This window comes from Artemia sp. Qi Xiang Cuo, chromosome 15 (assembly GCF_049724085.1).
Source record: "Artemia sp. Qi Xiang Cuo chromosome 15, ASM4972408v1, whole genome shotgun sequence".
In the NCBI taxonomy this organism is placed as follows: domain Eukaryota; kingdom Metazoa; phylum Arthropoda; class Branchiopoda; order Anostraca; family Artemiidae; genus Artemia; species Artemia sp. Qi Xiang Cuo.
In genome coordinates this window covers 12,448,280-12,474,577 of record NC_142808.1, presented here as the reverse complement: position 1 = coordinate 12,474,577, position 26,298 = coordinate 12,448,280, and the positions used below count along the sequence as shown (strand labels likewise).

General features: G+C 34.5%; 1 protein-coding gene across 2 annotated transcripts in view; it reads left to right on the top strand.

Moving 5' to 3' along the window:
- Nucleotides 1-6,234: 6,234 nt before the first annotated feature.
- The window catches only part of LOC148943326 (centrosome-associated zinc finger protein Cp190-like), a 651,851-nt gene continuing 631,787 nt past the window's right edge, over nt 6,235-26,298 (top strand). For both annotated transcript variants that reach the window (XM_089100986.1, XM_089100985.1), the window contains exons 1-2: nt 6,235-6,404; nt 19,007-19,131. In XM_089100986.1, coding sequence (XP_088957112.1) covers nt 6,282-6,404; nt 19,007-19,131 — 248 coding nt within the window. In that variant the 5' untranslated portion in view covers nt 6,235-6,281. The remainder of the gene's footprint in view (nt 6,405-19,006; nt 19,132-26,298) is intronic.

Sequence of the window (26,298 nt, the reverse complement as noted above, 5' to 3'; positions counted from 1 at the left end):
TCTTGTTCACTTTTTAAGAGCCAAAAGTGATTTGAGGGTGACTAGCCCCCCCTCCTCCACGCCCTAAATGCATCAAATAAATATTTTGAGATAGACATTTTGTTAAAATAGTTCAAAGTTCTGATAACAAAAAACTCCGGTGTCGACACAGCCCACCAGGGCCCAGGGGTAGGCGTAGTAAGTTATGCCCTGGGACATAAATTATTAAAGGGGATTTATAACTTATGGGAGGGGGTTTTGTATGGGAAGAAAACATAGGAAATCTATTATAATTATCCAATTATAAGGTTAGAACACATACTCTGAGATAGATGTAAAATTGCTTTGACACACAAAATCCTATTAAGGTCAATTCCAAACAGTCGTGATCCCTTTCTGTCAGCAAGTGAAATGGTCTAAACTTCCTTATTGGAGCTATTTTTCAATCCATTCATTCTTGTCAATCGCTGTCCACAAGTTATGCAAGCTGTCTGTTGTTCATATATAATGTTTTTATGAAAGAAGTAATCGTATAGACTTTGAAAAAAGACTCATTCGATTTAAATTGAAAGTCCTAAATCCGTTTTTTAAAGTCAAGAATAATCGGACCGTAACCCTCCCCCCCCCCGTGCCAAAAAAACTTGAAATTTTTTGCAATAAAAAACGAACAAAAAGTAATTTAAAAAAACTTTCCGAAAATAAGTTTTTCAAAGAAAAGTAAAGGCCATTTTAAACTTAACTTCAGGAGATACAAATACCTTTTAAATTTAAAACTTAAAACGAACAGAAATTACTATTAAAGAATAAATGAAACCCAAAACAAACAGGAATTAAATAAGCAATCATAGAAAAAAAAATGCAACAAGTAATAATATAAATAATTAAATAGATCTTATAGTGAGTAATGCTTAGATTGAATATGAAAATCAAGGTTAACACAAAAAAAATACTTTTCTGTTAAAGTATAAATGAAACTTAAAACGAACAGAAATTAAATAACAATCAATGCGAACAATCATACAATATAGATTATTGTAAATGAATAAATAAATCTTAAAAAGAGTGAAACTTAAATTGAATATGCAAATCAAGTTTGAATAGAATAAAAATAACTACAAACAAGAGTTTGGTTATTGTCTCACTGTAAAAGCCTAAAACCTACTGCGTCATTGTTGCTTTACTGAAAACAAATTATACTACAAATGTTTTCTTTTGTACTTAATATTGAAAATAAATATTAAAATCACAGTAAAATTTTGAACTGATGAGCCTTTAGCAATTAATATCATTATGCATCAAATATTTAGTTTAATTTATTAGTTCTTTTCAAGATTAGTCAAGACAAATATAGTTTCACTACAAACAAAATTTGGATACTGCCCCCTTCTGTAAAAACCTAAAGCCTTCTGCGTCATTTGTGCTTCACTGAAAACGAATTACTCGTATATTATAAATTTATTATTTTCCAGTTCTTACAGCATTGAAAATGAAAATAAAATTACAGTGAAAAAAAAATCTTGAACTCATGGATCTTTCAACAATTAATGTCATTATAAATCTAATATTCAATTTGATTTTGTTTATACTTTCCAAGACTGTTCAAGACTCATATAGTTTTGCCATTTTTTTTAACTCTGCCATTTTTTCTAACTAATCGTGTTGGTTTGTTATGAAAACATTCTATGGCTTCTAGGCATTTCTATTTGAGCAGAAAACTGCACCTCAAACTTTGTGGAACATGCATTTTCTTGCATGAAACACCAAAATTTAATAAAATTCAGGTTTCGGAGTGTTCCATCACTCGTAAGCAAGTGCCATATGTATTTTTGAATCCGTATGGTCAATTTAGGGGGTGGAGGGTAGGCTAATTCTCGTAGCAGCCCCATTCCGTCGTGGTATGATTCACACTTTGTACATCTGGCGTCCGGACTATCATATAATCTACCAAGCACACAGCTACCCCAAATCAGTATCAATAAATAAATGAAAACCAAAACGAACAAATATTAAAATAAACATTAGAGTCAAAGTCAAAACAAGCATAAATTAATACGAGTAGGATTCAAAACCCCTATGCTTTCTAAATGCCAGAATATAATTTGTACTTTACTGAAAAAAATTCAAATGAGGCTACTGAAAAAAAATGTGCATTGTCAATTTAATATACATATGCTGATATTTATTCCCTCAAATCTGAATTAATGAAAGAATTGTTTTCAGTAAAGCGCCAATGACGCAGTAGGGTTTAGGCTTCTGCAGGGAGGCGATACCCAAACTCTTGTTTGTAGTTATTTTTATTCGATTCAAACTTGATTTGTATATTCAATTTAAGTTTCACTCGTTTTAAGATTTATTTATTCATTTACATTAATATATATAGTATGTTTGTTCGCATTGATTGTTATTTAATTTTTGTTCGTTTTAAGTTTCATTTATACTTTAATAGGAAAAAATTTGTTTTCGTTTTGAGCTTGATTTTCATGTTCAATCGAAGCATTACTCGCTTTAAGATCTACTTATTCATTCATATTATTACTTATTGTATGTTTTTTGCTATGATTGTTCATTTAATTTCTGTTCGTTTTGGGTTTCATTTATTCTTTAATAGTAATTTCTGGTCGTTTTAAGTTCGAATTTTAACAGGTATTTATATCTGCTGAGCTTAAGTTTAAAATGGCTTTTACTTTTCTTTGAAAAACTTATTTTTTGTAGTTTTTTTTTAAATTAATTAAAATAAAAATGAAGTACAAGAACCGTCTGGCATCACCTTTTACAAAAAGTAAATTAGAATTCAGCTTGAATAATAAAAATATTGATTCATCCCCGGGATTTGACGGATTCATCCCCAAAAGCCTAGTAGAAGCAGGACCCAAACATCAAAATGCACTGTCAGATGTCTTTAATACTGTATAGACTGAAAATGTCTTTATAAAAGCCTGGAAGTAATACGTTATTACACCTGTTAGAATAGTTGGTAAACCTCCAGAACTACCAACATTTTACAGGCTCACATCACTTTTACCAATCTTTGTAAAAATTTTTAAATTTCTTTATTTTTGGCTATCAACGAAACAATTTAGGCGATATATATTTTGTTTATTTTTGTGAGCCCGTGCCTCATCTTTAAGTGTCAATATAATTTTTCATTTTATGCATATAACTATGCATTTTGACTGTTCCATGCAAACCCGAGTATTGGGCTTTTTTGTTTATTTTTTCAACCGTCTTATTACTTTATACGTAAATATCCCTTGTTCGTGTTCTTATTTTTAAAATTTGATCGCTCAAGGTACTGTTATAGGAGACACACACCACCTTTGCACCTCTAATAATATAGATTTAGAATATTGCTGCATTCCAGACCAAATGAGGTGTTTGACAAACACGTAAGTTGGCGTTACTTTTCTAATAAAAAGTCAGTCCAACTTTTAGCCCTCAGCCCTTCGTTAACATAAAATGAAAATCCTCGCGTTATCTCGCTTAACATGAGGTTAAACCTTTTGTTTCTGTCATATTATTTCTCTGGTGAAGATTTTTTAGATGTGGTATGGACAAATTTCAATATGAAAGTAATTTACTGAAGGTCCGTAGTGCAAGCAACTAAACGTAATACAGCATTACAAGCTATCAAAGTGACAACACAACACTACTGCATTGCCTGATATAACTGTTCTGACAATTAATTATGCCCAGGCGGCAAAGTATTATTTTTTGAAGCAAGAAAAGATGAACCTTAGAAAATCAGTTGTTTGTCTTCATTTCCTCATATTTGGCATTCTACTGAAAACTAAGTGAAAACCAGTACCTGAATGAAAGATAGACGATGTGGTCAGTGGATGCTATTAACCAAAATAATAAAATTTATTTAAATTACACTTTTTCTTGGCTCAATACATATTGGTTCAATGAAATAAACTTCTTCTTCTGAAAACCAGCACTTTAAGTCAAGAACAGACTTATTTCCGCTTCACAAGAGTCTTGGGTTACATCTTTTGCTTTTTACCTTCTTTTTGTTAGGCGATACCAATCAAAGTGAAGCAGGCTATAGGCTTGGTTAGACACTATTAAACTTTTAGACAACACCTTGATAAGTGGATACTACTATAGATAAATATCCTTTGACATTCTTTATAATCTGTAAGTATTCATCACAGCCTTTTGCAATCTGCCATCCTTCATCCGCAAAACATCGCATAGCCAACTTAACCCTCCTTTCATTATTGCCCTCCGAAAAAAAATGCGTTTTTCTTATGGTAGTTTATTATTCAGCAAATTAATTTGGCTTTAACTTCGTATTATATAACTTTATCTTTAGTCTTGCGGAAACCTTCCTTGTTGTGTCTGGGACGAACAAAATAAATATTTAAGGAAACGAACGCGCTATAATTTTATTTCTAATATTAAAATAATCATTCCAAGGTTTGTAGGTTTTAACGCAGGGAGAAGCGCCCTTGGATTTTGAAACATGACTGTTCATTTTTTTCAAATACTTAAAAAGATCCCCCTAGACTTTGAAAAACACCTTTTTTGTGTGTTTTTTTTAATGAAGAAAACCATTCCCTTAACATGAATTGGTGTCTCTGTTAAGTATGTTGTATGTAATTAACAATCACTTTCGATAATCCCGGCTAAGAATTTTTTTTCACCGAAATCCATTTTATCACCTTGAAATTTCCCAAAAATCTTAAAATTGGAAGTGGAAAAACTACAGTGAAAAACTGCTATTTCCCTGTTATTGTCAAAATTCAGATGTTTATGAGAATAACTCCTATAGCCTCACAGATATTAATCACGTGATTATTTCTGTGCAGATTACAGCTTCACGGTGATTTTTCACGAAGAAGAACAATACCTTAATCTTCTTCTTATATTGCTTGGCTTTCGTAGAAGAGAACTTGATGATCGGGCTTGTTGGGCTGCCCCTGTGGCGAAATTGGAAAAATGTTAATTTGTCATTACATATTTCAACTCTAACCGCACACCTTTGCTCCTTAGATCATGGCACATATGCTCATAAATCTAAGGGTTAGTTATTCTGTAAGTCAATTTGGCGTAAACCATTATTAAAATCAATTTGTATAGTGTTCCAAACGCTCTTAAGAGGCTGTTATTCGCCAAGAAAGAATGAAAAGCAATAGAAAGACAATTGTTTGGTCGTTTTTCCTGAACTGGGAAGCGTAAAACCAGTTTTTAAGACAGCCGTTTGGTGATTCAGAACTATTCCTAAATGATCCTCTTGTGATTAAGAATCGAAAAAAGTACAACAAGTCTGCATATATATGAGCTATCATAGACGAGGGAATGGGGCTTAAATTATGTTATAGGCACTCCGATCTCACTAACACAGAAATTGAGAAATTTCCCACTCAATCACATAATCAAACATCATTGATTGAATTTTATTGGCTGAATTTGGGCTAGAGATAATAATCCAATTATTAAAATAATTCTGAGTAGTATCCATGAGCTTTTGAGACTCAAAATAGGTGTAAACAAACTTAAAAAGAAATTGATTAATCTCTTATTTTATGTGTTTCACCTCCAATCATATTTTTGACTTTTACGCCAAAGATGAACTAAATTGTCATGAAAATATGCTTAGGAAAGAACAGATGGTATAGGAGATGGTAGTTCTATACGCTTTGTTCTTTTTAAGTTTCAATTGTGCCACATTTGCAAATCACTCCGGTGTATTTAGGCTCCATGAAAATGTACAACTGATTCTGATTAAAATATTTCTTTTGCTGACCAATCAAAGAGCATTCTACATTCTTACGTGAAATAGGTGACATACGGAATGGTAAAATGAAATATCTATTTCACTTTAGCTTCATTTGATGAATTTATATTAATGTCGGTCTTCTTTTTGCGCTGATAAACCAATGCTATTGTGCACAGCTCTTTTTCTCGGAGTTTTGTAGCCAATGTGGAAACGAAATTCACCATTGAAAAAAAAAAAAAAAGACTTTTCGGTCAAAATCTTTTTGCTTGTGCTTTCATTTGTTGACTGGCTCTTTGCTTTCTCCGTAAAACACCCAATAAAAACAGGGCCTAAAATACTACCAAATACTTAAGGTAGAAATTTAAACGAGGTCAGCAAAATATCCCTTTTATTATTAATATTCAGTTTAGATTTCTAAAACTAACATTGAATATTATGAAAATTTTATTGAAGTTATATTTTAAGTCCAAATTTGAAATTGCACATTTCCAAGTATTATTGTATATCAATTTTTTCTAAAGAAGGCGCTAAGATCGCGTTGAAACCTAAACAAAATAGATAATATCCTGGTTTAACAAAAATGACTTCCAATATAAAGATAAATAACTGGGGTGCATTTATGTTAAGCAAGCTAACCCAGTTATTTCTCCAAGAAGTGGAGTGTGATATAACAATAATGTTCTCTGACAGAAGCCAAATAAAGGTAAGGCTAGTTGGAAACACCTTGATTGGTAGTCACTGTACTGCCATTAAATCATTGTAGTGACTTGTTGCCTGATGACAACATAACCATCTATTTTTCTTTTATTTATCACTTGTTGTTCTTCTTTATTACCTCCCATACTTTAAAGGCTTCAATCTTCACTCCCTCCCACGAAATTTCAATTTCCTTTAGGCCTAAGCCCCATCCTAGGCCTAGATTACAACCTTGTGCAATTTTTTATTCACATATTACTAAGTTAACTAAAAATATACTAACTTTTGGAATCAGAATATTATAAAGATTCCATATAGACATAAAACGTTTGTTTTCATTACAAATTTACTTTAGCCTAACTAAAAAAATGGGAACAGGCCTAGTAGGCTAGGCTAATTAAAGAAAACATGAAAGTCTAATGAAATATGTTTCATCAGCTAAAGTTTTCAAAGGAAGACTTGACAAAGAATAAAAAGCCAAACCTTCAAGGCAAAACTACAGCTGCCTATCATCCATGTCTCATAAATAGTGATTAATATGTGTTTATGTATATAATGAAGTTGGTCTAGGAGACTTATGCTGCCAAGCATTGAAGCTTTCAAGTCTATAGCTGACAAAGACTAGTAGAGAAAGCCTTGGTTTGCAGTATAAGATCCACTTGACAAGTCATCATCATCATCATCATTGACAGGTATTTACAGGACTTGTCCTTATTGCTGTCAAGTGTGATTGAAGGTTATTTAAAGTAATCACATTCTAAAAAAAAAAAAAAAAAAAAAAAAAAAAAAAAAAAAAAAAAATCAAATTCAGTGGTGAAAACTTCCAATTTCTTGATGATATAACAGATAACAGAGAATATATAGTGATGTAACTGCTGAAGTGCTGATTAGCTGTCCAACTAGTGATATTACTCTAAATTTATGATAGACATGAACTTTTAAATTTGGATTCAAGATAAAATTCTGCATCTGAAGGTCATCCTACTTCTTACCTATCTCAATAATCTGTAAAGAGAAAAATTTACCTTACCTCATCCTATTGTATTTGAGGATTATCTTCTTTTTGTTTAGCCTCAGGTAAATGACCAAAATTATCAATTACCTTAAATTGCATCTTCTAGCTACTAAGGTTGAAGAAACTGTAGATGTTGCCAGGTAATGTTGACTTGATAATCTTCATGTCACAATTCATGGGTGGATCCATGGGCGCCCATAAGCTGAATTCCAGGGGGAGGGGCAAACTACATCTAATTGCTACTTTTAATGCTATATAATAGAAATCTCAGAACAAAAATATAAAAATAAGGCAGCATCATTCAGCCAGGGGGGGGGGCAAGAGCCCCCCATATGGGCACCCATGGGTGGATCATCACTATTTACATATATACAGGATGGTTAACACAGTTCATAACAATAGGACAGTTAATGCAGTTTCATGTCACAGTTCATGAGTAGATCATTACTGTTTACATATATACAGGATAATTTGGTTTCCTTGTTGGGTTGCACTAGATGTATTGCTGGTAAGTCATGTTTGGGGGCTAAAAGGGGCAGGTGACACCTAATGGACCCTGCTGGATGATACTGGTTTGTCCCACTGGGTCTTTAATGACTTGCTCCTCCAATCATGGTCAACAGCAATCTTGAAGCTGTCAACTTTTCTGGCCAACATGGTAGATTTGCTGAGTGAATTCCACAGTGGAACAATGCAATTGGTGAAGAAGTTGAACTTCTCATGGTTTCTGCTAAATTTTCATGCAGTTTTATGGGATTTCCTTGCATTCTGGTGTATTTACTGTGATTGAAAACAGGCTTAATAGTGTCACTGTTTATCATCTTAAATGTGAGGATAAGATATCTCTTTCTACAGTATGCTAGGCAGGTCAAGCTTTTTTAGTTGTTGCTTGTAGGAGCTTTGTTTTTTGGCAGAAGGTAGCTTGGTTGCTCTACACTGGACCTTCAAGTATCTCCATGTCACACTTAAATGTGGGATGGCAACCAACATGCCAAACTCAAGATATGGACAAACAAGGGCTATGTAAAGCTTTTTGATAACTCTTGGTTGACAACTTGTCACTGAATGCTTGATCAAACTGAGGACCTTGTCTGCCTTAGCGGCTTGGTTTCAACAGTGACTGTGAAATTTAAGCTTAAGGGCTTGGCACACATAGCTGATTTTGGGAACCAATTTCAGCATCAGTGGACAAACAATAGTGGTAAGAAAAATTTATTGCGCGAGATTTTCAAGACAAAAGTCATGGACACAAATAGTCAACTGGAGTATATTAATAGTTGCATGATTGACCTCAGCTTAGTTCTCAGCTCAGTAGTGGGGTCTTTCACCACAGACATCTCTGGCTGACTATTTATTTGTATCCTTATTTTTTTTGTGATGATCATGATGAAAATCAGTGCCAAAAACTAGAAAATTTTTGAAGCTCAAATTGATGCTGATTTTTTTAAAAATTGGCCCTGACTTGGAAAGCAGTTCCTGAAACCACATGTATGCCCAACCCTTTATTGCCAATGATAACCCCAAGATCCCATTCTTCCTTGGCACTCTGAATGGGCATATTAGCACCTGCAGAGTCAATTGTGTTATAACTATGGCAGGGATTGTTTGGACCAAGATACAGGACTTTGCATGGGTTGAACTCAAGTGTCCAGGTTGTTGCCCATAGACAGGCTGTTGAGATCTTCTTACAGAAAAGAGCAATTTTCTGCCAAGGCTGCTGGATCAAAAAGTTCATAATTGTCTGCATATAGTTCCAAGCAATTCTTGACCACCTCAGGAGCATCATTTACATAGAGGTTGAACAGTATTGGGCCTAGTTTGATGTCTTAGGGGACACCACTCTTAATGTCAACTGGTATGAAGTAGGTGAGGTCACCTCTTTCATCATATACAGCGACAATCTGGATTCTATCAGATAGGAAGCTGTGGATCCACTGGGCAACATCATTCTCTATATGATATACTGACAGCTTGATCATCAGGTAGCAGTGAGGCATTTTATCAAAGGCCTTATCTTGATCCAGTAGAAACACATTGACTGGTAAACTCTGTCCAGCAGATCAGTTATAGATTACTTTTAGATGACTATTATACACTACTATTAGATTTGTTTTGATAGACATGCCTTTCCTGAAGCCATGCTGACCACCAAAATAAAGGTCATTCTTGGTCATATGCACTATGATTGCATCATTGACTATCCTTCAATAAGTTTGGCCACATATGAGGTCAGGCTATTGGGTCAATAGTTCTCAGGCTGGGTTCTAGATTCTTTCTTGAATTTCAGAAGCAATTATGGCTATCTGCCAATCTGCAGGTAGGCTACTAGTCTTAAGAGACAGCTTGAATAGCAAACAGAGCAGCTTGGCCAATTGTTTGGTAATCTATCATTCATCTTCCATAAACCATTCCCTAAGCATCTATGTATCCATGCCTTATTACCTGACCACCCATAGTCATGACAATGACTTCCAATATTTTAATTGTGTTCAATAAAGCTTATTGTAATTGATTTTGTCATTTGTGCCCAATTACCATAAATTGCAGCTAGAAGCAATCTAAGGATTTCTCCTCGTAGAGCTCCAGAATGATGACTTGAGTTGTTTTCAAAGTTCTTTAGTGACCAGGTGCAGTTGGATGATCAGTAGCATCCCAATTGAGTTTATACTCTCTGAGTTGAGAACCACTCAGCATCCAGCCTTCATTTGAAATCTTCAAAGGATTCAGCAGTTTCTGTTTCTTCAGATAGTTTGTTCCAACTGTTGACGATTCCTGATGAAAAGAATTGAGTTGGGACTGTATATAGGGTGGACTGCTTGACTATTTTCAGGTAATGAAATATATTGAGTTGGGGCCAGCAGTAGGGAATAATGCTGGGGGAGTATAACTTATAGGCTAAAATGGTATCCCCTCTATTTCTCCTGTAAACAAGTGTAGAGAGATTCAGCTTTGATAGTCTTGCAGGGTAGGAAAGCTCCCACATGCCAGATATTCCTTTAGTGGCACATCTTCAAGAACTTTTATGTCTTTCTTAAAATATGGGGAGGCAAGAGACACTCCAACTTCAAGCTTGGGGTACACAAGTCTTGCAGAGAAGACTGATGACTTTAGGGGAATGAGTAGAAAGAGTGTGCTTAATCAGTCCCATGGTTGAACAAGCAGCAGCAGGAGCAGACCTCTTAGCATGAGTGCTCAATTTTAGTTAATTGTCAATAGTGACACCAAGATTTTGCTCATTATTTACAGAGGAGAGTGGATGGCTGCTGATCGAAAAAATAGTTGCAACAAGGATTCAGTTTGCCAAAGTGACTTGGCACTTGGCAACATTCAATTCAAGAAGCCAAGTCTCAGTCAAAGATTATTTTGTACAAGGGCATGGTCTTCATAGGACAAGGCTGGTCCAAGAAGTTTCAGGTTGTCTCCATAGAGAGTTGATTTACTGCTGATAAAGGACCATTCTTCCAATTTTTTGATAGGAAAAACGCATTGCATCTTTTTAAAGTCTGTTTTGCTCCTCACAACTTCAGGGCATCCAACATCTTTGCTAATAATCCTGCCCAGGCAAACTTAAATAGAAGTCAAAAGCTGAGAAAGATTAGAATGTATATCATAACAGCACATCAAACTACCTAGAAGACATTTTAGGGGTTCTTGTTAGAGCCTTAGAAGTAGGGAATAATGGATATTGGAGCTTGAAAATGCCTCCAAGTCCCCACTTTGATCTCTAAATTCATTCAGAAGAAGAAATATGTATCCCAAGAAATTTTCTAGAAAAGTGAACTATTCTTCATTGTAAATAATTAAAGTGCTTCAAACACCAAACAATTCCACCATCAGTCAATAGCATGGCTGAGCTGACTTGCACAATGAGTACTGACTTCAAAACTGATACCCTGATAATCTAGTTCCTGGAATCAAAAGAGCTACTGCAAGACATATAATCAAAGCCAGGCCATCTCAAGCAAAACAACTAGCAACCACCAACAATGGTCCAATGTATCTAATATAAAGAGACAATAGGAAAAGGGCTGAATGATCTTGATTGAAAAGCCCATGTAACACCTAACAGAAGAAGAAGAAAGCACAAAGCCCCTTCTGGCAAATTAACACCAGCTGTTTCTCAAAAACACCAATTCTAGCATTGCTACCTGTAAAACAGTGGTAAGCTGGTGATGCTGTAGGACATTATTTTGTAAAATAACTAAATGGATAAAAGGTTTAGGAACCAATTTATTGCCTAAAGTAAGGCCCAGGAATAGAATGTTCTCTGAAATAGAAAGAAAATAAATGTGTTTAATAAAATTGTAGTTTTGTTGCTATTTGGTAGCTTGGGAGTTTGTTGAGCTTGGTCTATGAAATGTTCAGATATAGATTTAAGTAAGACCTGTATTTTATTCCACCTCACCCACCTGCTAGGATTTTTTTCTTGATACGTTTGTGTGCTGGAGGGATAGAAAATTTATATGTAAATCTGCAACCAGATTTTATCTTAAGATTTTCTAACTTTGAAAAAAAAAAAATCAAGTTTGGTGTACAGTCTGCTTCTGTTTATTTGAAGGGCTTTGCAAGAGGTGTTTGGTTTTTGAGCTGAATTCTGAACTGCATTTAATTTTGTTCTGTAACTCTGTGTTAAGACTGATTTTCATAAAATCTTTCAAATGGTTCAGGGAGTGAAAAAGTTGAGATGTTTGGTGACATCTTTCCATATCCATATCTGGGCTGAAGATCTATTTCCAAAGATTTTAGTCACCTTGCATAAATTTTTTCTACTATGACAGGTGAAGAGTTCTGCCTCTGCTAATTAACATTAAAAATACTGCACAACTTCACTTCAAAGAAAGTAACAATTTGCATTTCTCTGTGCTAAAAGGTATTTAGTAGAGGAGCATGGGGAAGAACTTGGTTCTTCAGTCATAGCAATAGAACTTCTTGTGAATTCTATTCCAAAAAAGGAGAACATGACTTTCTTTCTGTAGTTAACTTGGCATGGAGGGAGGGTCAAATGGATGCATTGGCCCAATTTACCCTTCAATAATACTAATCAGGAATCCTTGCATAATTCTGGCTCAAACTAGATGCAAAATACATACCTTTCTGTAAAGAAGTTGTGGGCAGAAGGGTGCTGAAGGGACTAGTGACCCAGTTTGACTCTCAAATTATGCAGATTGAAAATCATTGGATGATTCTGCTTCATATAAGCTGCAATGTTCCTATCTTTCTTCAAAAGTGTTGGCTCTGAGAGCAGCAGAGAGGAGTGATGGTGGGGCAGCTGGCTCAATTTATGGTTCTAAATAATACAGACCGGAAATATTTTTCTAATTTTGGTTCAAAAAAAGGTCCAATATACCCTGTCTTTCTCCTAAAAAAGCTGAGGGGGAGAGGTGGGGCATGGGATAGCTTTTTACCACCAGCTTATTTTTTGCACAAATCATGACTACCTTTTTTTGGACCAGCTCAGAAGAGTTTGTTTTTGTACATTTCTTATCTGTTTCAAGTAAAGATACAAAACGGTTTTCAAAGTAGATAGCATCATTTTCAGGTTCATTGTAAGAAGCTCCTTTTCTAGATCCCTAAGTTTTTCTACTTATTATTTGGCTATAGGGCCAGATAAGTAGTAGACACGTTAAGCACTTTTAGTAGTAGGCTAGTAGTGATCAGATTAATGCTGCTTCTTGACTACCAAAGTCCCTGCATCAGCCCTATAGTCATTGCTGTAGCAATCTTCAATCGCTGGGTCCCATATTACTAAGCTAAGGTTAAACCCAATGCACAGCCACTGGACTTAAACACTTTTGAATTTCAATCTGACTTGAGTTTGAAATTATTGTCTGCTTTGCTTGCCTGCTTCAGTGAAGCATCCACTTGAAAGAGAAATATCTTCAGATAACACTCTCTGGTATAAACTATAAAACTCCACTTCAGCTCATATGTGTCCAATAAGAGAGTCATGCATACTCCTGCCATTTACCCATGCCCCAGCCATTTAAACATTTGCCTCTCAATTACTTGGACTATCTGTCTTGGCTTTTCTCTGTCTACAATTACACAGTGTCTTGATGCAACCTATTGCAAAATACTTGATAACTTCAATTCAAAATCATCAGACTCAGTCGAGGATGAGTAGAGAGTCATGCATAGTCATGCAATTGAAGTTATCAAGTATTACCTTGTTTTTAAGCTAGTTTCTTAGACAGAGTCAGGATGTTTTTGCACTGAGTCAGGACTTAGAATGTATTTGCACCAGATCAGGACATTGCTTCTTTTTTCTTACTGAGGCACAGCTTATTTTTGGCAGTGTATCCTTTTAGTTTTGCAGTTAAAACTTAGTTTCTTTTTTGCACCAAATAGTTTTAACTTCTATTTTCATTAAGTCTCTCCACCACTTTATGTTAGCTCATTTTTGCACCAAATTATGACTTAGATTGTTTTTGTACCAGATGAGAAATCTATATTTATTTTTGTAATTGTTGGGACACTCACAAAACTGAATCAGGGCTCAGGATACAAAGGCCCAGTACCTCCACACCTGAAAAAAGTAATACAGCACAGATAGTTGTTGGGCTGTTGGTGCACTTTTGAGTCTATACATTTTGAATTAGGGCTTTCTTGTGTATTTTTTTCCTTTTGTAAAAGAGCCTTCCTTGGTAGTGTCAAGTTGTCCACCATCGTTATCTCCCATCCTGAGAATCTGCCCACTCTTGGGCAGGAACACTCATCCCTCAAAAGAAGGGGGGAGATTCACTCACCACTTGACAGCCATCAGCAGAAAGCATCACCTGACACTAATAGCTGGTGCCAGCAAGAGAGCTTCTTTCTCCAACCTTGAATTCCCCTCAGCACCATTCTGCAACTTTTTGCCTTCAGTCCATCTGATTTTGGCAGCATGTTCCACAAAAACCATGCCTTGTGATCAGACACCAGACAAGAAAGTCAATGGTTACATGGTGAGTGAAATTAGCAGTTGTAGACCCCAATTGGGGCCTACTATTATCAGGGGCAATTTGAGAAGGTTGTCATCACTACCCCCAGATCAGGACTTAGCTTGTTTTGTAACAAATCAGAACATCTATGCAGCTTAGGTTTTTTTTCTCTGAGATTGAAAACTATTGCATGATATATAGCCCAAATGTGGGTCTGGAATGGTTTATTCAAACTCGGTTTCTACTCCTTATGCACATACATTCTAAAGATTCTATGGAAATGGGTATTAACTTTGAATTAAAATGAAATTTGGCTCAAAACTTGGGAACTGCCCAGCCAAAACCCACAGTTGAAGAGGAGCAAAAACTTAGTTCAAATTAAAAAAAAAATGTTTTGCTCTCTACACAGAACCTTTGAAGCCCTGCAGGTAAAGAATAGGCTATGATAGGTGATTGAAAATATATTTCTTAGCCCTTTCATTGGGTTTCATTTCATTCATAAAATTCTTACAGGCAAGTTTTATGGGCAAAATGCTGATCTAGAATGCCCACTCCTTTTCTAAATTATTAACTAAACTCAAAGAAAACACAACAAAAAATTAATTCAAATGTTTTTTGGCCCCTCAACCTTTGTTTTGTGAATTTGAATGTAATTTGGGTAATGGTTGGTTATCAACAATAGCAAAATTTGCACTCTGGAGTAGTTTTTGCACTGAGCTGGTGAAACAACTCTTAATTCTAAAATTTTATTGCAGTTATCATACATTTTTGCATGCAATCAAGGTTAAATATTTTCAAATTTAATTGCATTTGGCTTAAGTTATTTAGAATATAAGCAGAGTTAAAAGCTTGAAAACTTCTCTGGGCCTTAATTTTGGTTATAAATTTCTTTCTGAAAGAACTAATCCCTTAGCACAAACTGTTTAAAGACATTAGAGGTAAGTGTTTTTAAGGCAAGAAAAAGGCCTTTATGGGCCCAAATTTAATTTCAACATCAACATGGTCAATATGTGTCAAGGTTTAGTCATGCTATCCTTTTTTTTTTGTAAGCTGCTGTCCTATTAATTCATTTTCTGATTCTGCTAAACAAGACAAACTTGGTAGGTCAGAATCCCTTCCAATTTGATGAAAAATATGGTGTTTCAGTTTATTGCTTTTTTAGGGGTGTATGTGTAACTCAACCCCCATTTACTTGAACCCTGTTCAACTCATACTATTAGACTGGACTGTTGTTCAACTAAAACTTCATCAACTCGATCCCCATTTAACTCAATCCCTTAACCTTATTAAAATCAACCCCTGTTCAATTTTGTCCTCATTTAACCCGACCCTAATGCAAATTAAACCCATTTACTTCAACGCCTGTTTGACTCACACTCATTAAAACTGGCCTACAAATAAGTTCAAACTAATGCTGATTATAAGCTCAAAATTTACTTCTTGCTTTGCTTGTAGTTTCCAACTTATGTTATAATGTCCTAAGCCAAAGGTGGGATCTGATGTTGTGATAATTTTACAGGGTTCAAGGTTTAAGTGAAGTCAACCCTTTTAAGGTTTCTCTGATTACAAAAATGGCATATGTTGTCCTTTTAATTATCACAGTTGAATGTTGTTGATTTATTTTGTATATGTGTGTTTTTAACTGGTATTATTTGGCACTATGAACCAACTGCTGATGAGAAGTAAGCACTATAAATAATGCAAACCAACAGAATAACCACAGTATAGGGGGGCGGGGGGCGGGGATGCAATTTTTAAGGTAGCAACTATGATATTCAGAAACAGTATTGAATGGCAAATCAAATAGTTGTTTTTCAGCTAAGGAATTAGTAGAAAACATGGCAAGCTTACTCATCTGGGTAGTCCTAAAAATTATTCCAAATTGAAATAAGCTTTCAGGAATGGACCCAAATGGTTTTATCTGTACTAGGTCACATCTATTGCTACAACTATGAAATTCAAGTGTTTTTGGGCCAGGCTATGAAAACCCTTGATAATTTGAAATGTATAATGCTGAAGGATAAATTGTTGTTTTTTAGAGGGTTGATGGGCAATAGTTTTGAATTTAAGCAGAAAAAAAACTTAACCAGTGAATACAAAAAAACTGAAACAAGAACAAATAAATAAAAAAAGAACTTAACCAATGAATAGAGACCATTTTCCTTCAATCAAATTTTTATCATCAAACAGTTTGTGGTAACGAACTGTAAGTAAGAAGCAACCCAGCTCAATAGTAACCAAAACTCTAAAAAAAGGAATTTTGATACCAATAGACATATTAAAAGAATCAGATTTTTATGATGATTTCAAATATATAAGTTTAATCAAGTTTAGTGTTACCCATCAAAAGTTACGAGCCAAAATTTTGAGGTAGCCATTTTGTTCAGCAGAGTCGAAAATCTATTAACTATGTCTTTGAGAATGACTTAATCCCCCACAGTCCCCGGAGGAAGGGCTGCAAGTTATGAACTTTGCCCATTATTTACAATACTATTGGTTATTGGGAAGTATAGCCTACAGACGTTTTCAGGAGTGATTTTTTCTGGTGGGCGGGGGGTTACTTGTGAGGATCTTTACACAAAGGATGTTTTCATGGGGGAAGGGACATTTATATGAAGGGGCGCCGGATTTCCCTGCAGTATTTAAAAAACTATCAGAAATTAAATAAAAAAAACAAGTTTTTTCAACTGAAAGTAATGAGCAACATTAAAACTTAAAGCGAATAGAAATTATTACGTATATGAGAGGGTTCGCCCCCTATTAAATACCTTGCTCTTTACGCTAAAGTTTTCTTTAGTACTTTCAAAAGGGCTATCTATTGTAATTAAATGGTCTTTGTGATTCAGGGGTCATTCTTAAAGAATTTGAACAAAATTCAAACCTTAGCGTAAAGAGCGAGGTATTGACTAGGGGGAAAACCCCCTCATATACATAATAATTTCTGTTCGTTTTAAGTTTTAATGTTGCTCCTTACTTTCAGTTGAAAAAAACTTCTTTTTTTTATTTAATTTCCAAAAAAACCATCTGAATTATATTTTGTAGGTATATTGTTGATGTAAGAAGGTTTGAGCTGAATGAGGGCTGAGTAAAATAGGACTGGGTTAAAAATGATTGAGTTGAATGAGCGTTAAATTGCGTGGGGGTTAATTTGAAAAGGGGTTGAGTTGCAGTAAGGTTGAGTTAACTTGGTTGAATTGAATGAGGATTGAATTGCACAGGAGTTCAGTTGAATAAAGGTTGAGTTAAGGGAAGTTGGCTTGAATGGGTGTTCAACTAAACAAGGGCTGAGTTAAAAGGAGGTCGAGTTGCATATAAGTTGAGTTAAAGAGGGGTCGAGCTGCATAGGGTTTGAATTAAATGAGTTGTTCAATTGAACTTAGGTTAAGTTGCATGGGAGCCTTTTTTAGCATTTGTAATTAACCTCCCTCAATAAGTAACTCCACAAACTGCGTCTTGAGGATTACAGGTACAACCCAGTTACTACCTTCAATGATAAACGGTTGGATTCGCAGCTCATAAAGTAATCATCGCTGCTGCTTCTGGTTTTCGGTGAATATTTGGAGAAAATAGAGAAATGCAATTATGTTGCCACCAGATTTCAATCCAATGCTTTTTAGCATTTGTAATTAACCTCCTCAATTAACCTCCAAAACTGTTTTTGAAGATTACCAGATTCAACTCCCTTGCTTCACCTATAACCAATGATAAATCGTGTTGTGTTTTCTTGCAGGCTCATAAAGTAATCCTTGCTGCTGCTTCTGGTTTTTTCGGTGAATATTTGGAGAAAAATACAAGGAGAAATGTAATTATGTTGCCACCGGAATTTCAATCCAATGCTTTTTTAGCATTTGTAATTAACCTCCCTCAATAATTAACCTCCAAAAACATGCGTTTTTGAAGATTACCAGATTCAACCCCCTTGCTTCACATATAACCAATGATAAATTGTGTTGGTTTTTCTTACAGGCTCATAAAGTAATCCTCGCTGCTGCTTCTGTTTTTTTCGGTGAATATTTGGAGAAAAATACAAAGAGAAATGCAATTATGTTACCACCGGAATTGCAATCCAATGCTTTTTTAGCATATGTAATTAACATCCCTCAATAATTAACCTCCAAAAACTTGCCTTTTTGAAGATTACCAGATTCAACTCCCTTGCTTCTCATATAACTAATGATAATTTGTGTTGTGTTTTCTGGCAGGATCATAAAGAAATCCTTGCTGCTGCTTCTGGTTTTTTCGGTGAATATTTGGAGAAAAATACAAAGAGAAATGTAATTATGTTGCCACCAGAATTTCAATCCAATGCTTTTTTAGCATTTGTAATTAACATCCCTCAATAATTAAACTCCAAAAACATGTGTTTTTGAAGATTACCAGATTCAACCCCCTTGCTTCACCTATAACTAATGATAAATTGTGTTGTGTTTTCTGGCAGGCTCATAAAGTAATCCTCGCTGCTGCTTCTGTTTTTTTCAGTGAATATTTGGAGAAAAATACAAAGAGAAATGTAATTATGTTGCCACCGGAATTTCAATCCAATGCTTTTTTAGCATTTGTAATTAACCTCCCTCAATAATTAACCTCCAAAAACATGCGTTTTTGAAGATTACCAGATTCAACCCCCTTGCTTCACCTATAACCAATGATAAATCGTGTTGGGTTTTCTTACAGGCTCATAAAGTAATCCTCGCTGCTGCTTCTGGTTTTTTTGGTGAATATTTGGAGAAAAATACAAAGAGAAATGCAATTATGTTGCCACCAGAATTTCAATCCAATGCAAGTATGGCTATAATACAGTAAGTTTAACATACATTGGATGCATGCAATTAGAGTATATTAACTTTGATAAAAAACTTCAGTAACAAATCAAAACACATTGTGAACAAATAGTGTTTATAAGATTGGCTTTTTTGTTTTGTTGCTCTAAGTGGGGTTTAAAGCAGTATTGCTTAGAATATTATAATTTTGCTCCTTTGCAAGTTTGAGAGTCTTTAAGAAGTGAATTATCTGCATTTCTTTGGATTGAGGTCATACCCAACAGTTGTTTGACCATCCTCTGTTGTGCCCAGGCCACATTGTTTTATTTATTTTAAACAAAAACATATTTAAGTTATATGCTTGTCTCATCACTAAAATTATTGGAAAAGGCATAGATAAAATGATGATGTTTATTGTCACACACAGAGCTGTTCAAAGGGAGGCTACTGTCCTAGGTGCTGTAGCTGAGATTGGGGTGCCATGGCTGGGGGTTGCCCACTTTGATCAAAGTTTTCACTTTGATTTCGGTTTTTTGTTTATATTTGATTCGGGAGGGGGGGGGGTGCTGTTAATAATTTAAGTTATATATAATAACTGCCTCCCACTTTTCAAATTAACAAATAGACAAGTATTTCTGATAGCAAAAAAAAAGCTAAACAATAAACAAATAAAAACTATAAACACGAATAATTTATCTGAATATTGATTGGTGCCATAAATAATATGTTCAATAGGTTACCATATCACAAAACAAATACCTTGCAAAACAAGGAAACAATTTAGAATATTCAATGCAAGGGCGCCCGCAGAAAATTTTTCAGGGGGTGGGCAGATACCAGAATAGCGGAGGTTGGAGAAGAAATAAATTTTGCGGTAAAAAAAAAATGTAAAGAAGTATATCTTTGATCATTTAAGTATCATTTTTTAGTTTTAACCAGTTAGCTACTATGTCAAACTCATTGACAAGCTTTTGTCACTATGAAACCATTGAAAAAAGACAACTTTCGATAATGCCCTGTTCGGCATGTTCATTGCATTAAATACTGTCGATTAAGCAGCTATGGATATCGGTAGAAGCTTTTGCAAAAGTTCGAGAATATGTCGTACATATTCACAAGTACCAAAATTCCTTCCCCCAACGGAAATTAAAAAAATAAAACTCAAATAAAATTCTCAAATTTGGAAAGCCTTTTTTTCCACGGGGGGGGTAGTTTCCGCGTGGGGGTATTTTCCATTGGAGGGATATTTTTTGGGGGGTATTTTCCAAGGGGGTAATTGCCGGGGGGTATTTTCTAAGGGGGTAATTGCCAGGGGAGGGTGTAAACGCCGGCCACCAAACTGATCATGATACCTTTAGAATGATCACATTTCAAACAGTGAGTGGTACAAAAATGTGATTCTATACCAGTTTAGAAAAACCAAGAGTTTTACTATAAAAAAAGAATGGTTACTATTTTACTAATATTTTTACTAATTACTTTCAATTTTACTATTCAATTTAAGCCATTTATTTGTAATTTATTTAGAATTATTTGTTGATTAATTATTAATTGTTTGTTGATTTATTAAAAGATCAATATTTTTAATTCACAAATTCCGGTATCTTGACTAAATTCCCGTTCAGGTTTAAGCTAAAAGTTAAGTTTCATTATTATGAAAGAAAAGCAAGCAAAATTCCTAATAGGATGAGACATTATAGGATACAACCAATGGAATAGACACAGGATGATCATTATAGACTGCAGCAAAATTAGAATCTTGCCCCTTAACCTGTATTATATTTAAAAAATTAAGGAAAAGAATGAAAAAAATAGACTTACGTTTTTAGCTTGACAAAATATGAGCAAAAACTGAGACCAAACTGACTCCTGGTAGGGCATGTATAATGATCATCCTGTATATATGTAAAACTTTCTTTGTTTATTAATTCCAAAATGTGGTAAGCTTTATCAAGTTTGTCCCACTATTGCTAGGGCATAAGAATGCCCTTGAAAGTACTTATTCTATATCATAAATCAGGTTCCGTTTTCGGTCTCCTTGAGATAGATAAATAATGACCTATTTTGAGTTAATCTAAGATTTAAGAATTGAATTAAGTTCTGAATTGACTCTAAACATGTTTCATAGCAGTTCTTAAAGACAAAACAAAAATACGAATTTTTTTTTTTGATTAGTTGTTACACTTCTATTTTCTTCCTACTCTGGTCTAAATTCCAGGGGGGGGCATCGTCCCCTCACCCCCCCTCCCCCTACGGTTGCCCATGATTCAATTTCAACAGTGTCAAGTGTAAAATTTTTGATTGATTTATCAGAGTCAAGAGTTAAGTTTTTTTTTTTTGTAAGCTTAGAGTAAGACTCAAGAGTAAGTTTTTTTTTGTTTATTCATTAAAAGAAAATGGAAAATATATCTGTCTTAGAAATGTCCAAATTTTACAAAAAGCTTTTATCTATATAAAAAAAAAACCACTATGGCTCCAATTTGAATTATATGTATTTGGTATTCTGAAACTTTGAGTTAGGCAGGAACTAAGCTCCGTTATAGTCGTTTTGTGTAGAAACAAGATTTCAAAAATTAGAGAACATTACTTTAAAATAAGAATAAATACATGGAATACTTATAGACGCACCATTGCAGAGAAGGAAATCCAGTTGCCAAGCATTTGATTTATTTCAGTTTTCCTTTATATTTTCTATTCTACCAGAGAAACATCTTCCTCTTTACCATGTGGACACATTGTTATGTCCTAACAAAAATCCTCTTTTTTCTTTTTAATTTCTAAGATGTAACTTAGATTACAGAGCAAATTGATAATTTTCATAAAATAAACTGCTTTCCTAAATAAAAATCATAAATTTATTTTGACACCATTTGTATTTTATAAAATGATAGTTTGAATAAAAAACAGATTCATTAAATTGAAAGGGCTGATATATCCCTGCTTTTAATTCTAATGTACCAATCATGTGATGGAAAGCCTTGTCCAGAATTTATACCAAAGAATGCTCTTCAGTACCTTTCAGTTGTGATTTCATCAAATTGGCATCAGAATCATGGATTTTAGAAAATGTATCTTCAAAACACAAAGCTTCCAACAAGTCAAGGGGTTTAGCAGTAAAATCTCGCAATATAAAAAATAGACTTGATGCGCTTGACTTCTTTGCAGCGTAAGCACTGAAAGTTCTCCATATACTATTGTAGGGTGGAAAACAAATTATATACAATAAATAACTTGCAGAACTCATATTTGAACTCTGCCTTTTGTTATGCTGTTACATTTAAAATTTCTTCATCTTCCATGAATATGTTAGAAAGTTGAAGAGATTTTTTCTGCATGTCTATATTCAGGGCTGGATTTAAATCTTTGGGCCCCTTGGCCCAAGCGTTTTTGCAAGATTTTCAGAGAAATCCCCGAAAATCTGGTGATTTCTTCAAATTTTGAATCCCCAAACTTCTAGAAAATCACTTTTATGTGAATAGGCAGTGCAGCAGCAAAGTGCACTCGGCACTTAGACGATAAATCAGATCAGTCCAGTTTTTGTTAAAAAAAAGTCACTCTGTGTGTTTTTTTTGCGCCCCTAGGCCCAGGCCTACTGGGCTTTTGCGTAAAACATGGCCTGTTTGTATCCTCTATTTGTTTTTGTAGAGGTGTTTGCTTTATTGGAAGTAGGAAAGACGTAAAACTCTGTGATTGGGGCGAAAATATTTCAGCATCTCTTGTTCAATGATTACCAAACATAAGTTCCTGTATTATGTATAGAATTCAAGCCAATTTATTCAGATTCACCCTAGCCAAGTGGATGGCGCGCTGAATTGTGAATCCTTTGCCCGAAGGGAGAGGCCTTGATTCCTGGTGTAGCCAGTTATTTGGTTTGGGACGGGGTCAGTGGTGTGACTTTGTAAGCTCAGCCAGAGTCGACCCGACTCTTAATGGGTTCCTGGAGAAATATGGGGAAGGTAAGCAGGATGGGTGTGCGAAAGTGGAGGATAGCTGGCCCCCAGCCCCTCCCCCATTGAACTTTCTGGCTGAAGGGCCTTGAGACGGAGATCAGCACTGCCAGTTTGGACTTTAAGGGTCTATTGCCGTATCCTTTACCTTTTTTTTATAATTTTACGGACTCTTTGATTGATTACCAAAGAACTATTCCGGTTTAAATGTTAAAAACATGATTCTATGCTCTCCTATAACGTTACAAAACACGATATATATTCTGTCTTTCTGTAGAACCGTATCTAAAAAGATGTTCAAGGTGAAACCTGCCTTGTTCATCTTTTTTTAATAATTATGTTAATGTTTATTTATTAATAATAAGGCAAACACAACTGGGCATTTATCTGGTCCTTTGAGAGGGACCTTTCAAGAACAGATGGACAACTCTCCAAGAAAATTGGTCAGTAGGAATGCTTAAGATTATAAAAGCTACAAAATAGTTTTTCCAATTTTGGAGTCAAAGTAAGCTTTTCTAAAAAGGAACATAGGTTGCTGCTGTTATGCATAGTTCGGCAGCTTTTTCTCTCTTCAGATAGTTTTGAATCAATTACGCGTTTAATGTTCTGTTAAGATGGAGGTAATTGACAGGGATGAAGTTTGCTGTAATTCTTTTTTTTGTATCAAGATTTCCTAAGTTATCTTGGGGTGCCTAGGGTTGCCTCGGGGTGCGTAGCTGAGGTTTCAGAGGTGTAGCTAGGGTTTTCAGCGCCCATACATGCTCTTAGCCTCCTGCCATCACTACCGCAATGTAATAAAAAAAAACTCAGTATGGCGCCCCCTCAGAGGTTGCGCCCGGCGACAGCCGTTCCCTTGCCCCCTAGTTACACCACTGAATGTCAGTTGGGAGAAGGGAAGGGCATTTACACTCCATAGATATTTTGCCTCTCACCGTTAGATTTTGAAAATTGGCTTCTTCTGTATTTTCATTAAAACAAATGAAAAAACAATAAAACTGCCCCCCCCCATCCTTACATTTCGAAAAAATGTGTCTTCGTAAAAAACATCATTGCCCCCTGCTGCATTTTTGTTCACTGTTTTCTCTGATTTCAGTATTATAACTATTCATTGTTTTAAAAGTAGCTAATGAATAGCGACGAAGACCATCATAAACATCAACAACAAGAAGAACAATAGGAAATTTTTATCGCAAGACAGTGGAATTCTATATTTGAATGAAAATTTCGACCCTAGGTCCAAGGGCCGTCATCAGCAAAACATAAATATATTAAACAGTTCGTGGTAATGAACTGTAAGTAAGGAGCGAACCGGCTCATTAGTAATCGAAACTCTAAACAATAGGAATTTTGATACCAATAGATATATCAAAAGATTTAAATTTTTATGCTGATTTGAAATATATAAATTTCATCAAGTTTAGCCTTACCCATCAAAAGTTACGCGCCTGAGAGTATTTGCCTTACATTTCGTGTTTGATTTTAATTGTTTGTCGAACAACCTGTTTTATGCCTAGGTCATTGCTAATAATGGCGGATTCTTCAAAAAGTATTTTGTGGCTGGGGTTATAAAAAACATGGCTGCTTAAAGCAGATTCAAAAGAAGCATTAGCACAATAAGCACTATGGGAGAATACTCACTAAATACTGTCATTCCCCCCTAAAAAAACTGGCTACTTCTTCCACTTCAACTTGATCTTTCTTTTATTTTTAATAGATATGATACCTTTATTGTTCAATTCGTTTTCATACCAAAATATTTAGGTAAAATCACATTCGTTGACTTCAGTTTATTCAAGCACTTTAATTTGCAGACGATCTTGAAGCAAGCAGAGGACTCTGTCTACAATTCTGATGAGCAATTATTTCATCATCTAAACATGCACAGCCAAATTTAACTGAAAATTTTAATAATATTTTAATAATAACTAATAATAATTTTATAAATAATTTTATAATTTATAATTTTAATTTTTTATAAATTATTTTTTATAATAATTTATAAATTATAATTTTATAAATAATAATAATAAATAATAATTTTAATAAATATTTTAATAATAAGCACTATGTGATTACTGCTTATTGGTGAAATAAATAAATGAATCTACAGATAGGGCAAAGTTTTTTTTGCTAAATATATCATTTGCAAATGTTGGTTGAAATTATATTGTTATCAGTGAAAGAGAATGTGAAATTTGTCTGAGTTGGATAAAACAGTATGAAATATATGTGTTAGTACAGTATAGATATACAGCATGAAATATAAAATATAAAAAAGTATATAAAGCATGAAGGATAAAAATATGAAGTATAAATGTTTCCTTACGACTTCCTCCCACCCCAGTTGAGGATGACGTGCTTTTCGTTGGGTTCTAGACGGTTGGCTGACAAGGACGATCTTTGAAAATCTGTCATCCCTCATCTGCAGAACGTTTTAATAATATATTTAATAATATTTCGGAGGTGATTAATAATTAAAAAAACTGAGAACTTAAAAAAAATACTGTATATAACAACAAGCTAAAAAAAAAATGGTTTATAGTATTTTATATCCATCAGTTCTCTAGCCTCTGTTATTCACCAAAATGAGATTATTTTCACCTCCAATGTTTTATGAAATAAAACCGTTGTTTAGTTTAACAATACTGGACAAATAACTTTCAGTTTGGCCTGCTGAACTACACCTATCAAGCTACTAATTCTTACGGATGGAGGCGTATGAGCCACAATTTGGAGCTGGTCGCTTTTTTTTTGCTGGTCTGTTGAACAGTTGATATAGTATATGAAAGGTCAAGTAGATTATCTGCTTTTAGATTTTTTTTAAGATAGTTGTTTGAATTTGAGGTGGGAAATAGTGGGATTTAACAGCCCATATGTTTTATCTTACTCTGTTAGTAATGTTTAAAGTACTGTATTCTCCTAACGCAAATGCATATTTAAAAGAGACCTTGCCAAATATTTTATTCAGATTTACAATAACTTTGCTAGAGTGGAGAGTAATGTAGCCCCAGCTAAAATGGGCACAATTTACGGAAAAATATTTAGCTCTCAACATTGGCTGATTTAAGTGATTAATCAAAAAAACTTTTTGCACAAAAAAAAGTTTTTCAAAAAAAAATAAAGAACTCCATTAAACCAAAAATGAACCAAAATAGAATCAAATAATCTACCAAGCATACAACTACCACAAATGAGTATCAATAAATCAATAAAACCAAAAACGAACAGAAATTAAAAAAAGTCAAACTCAAATGAGCAG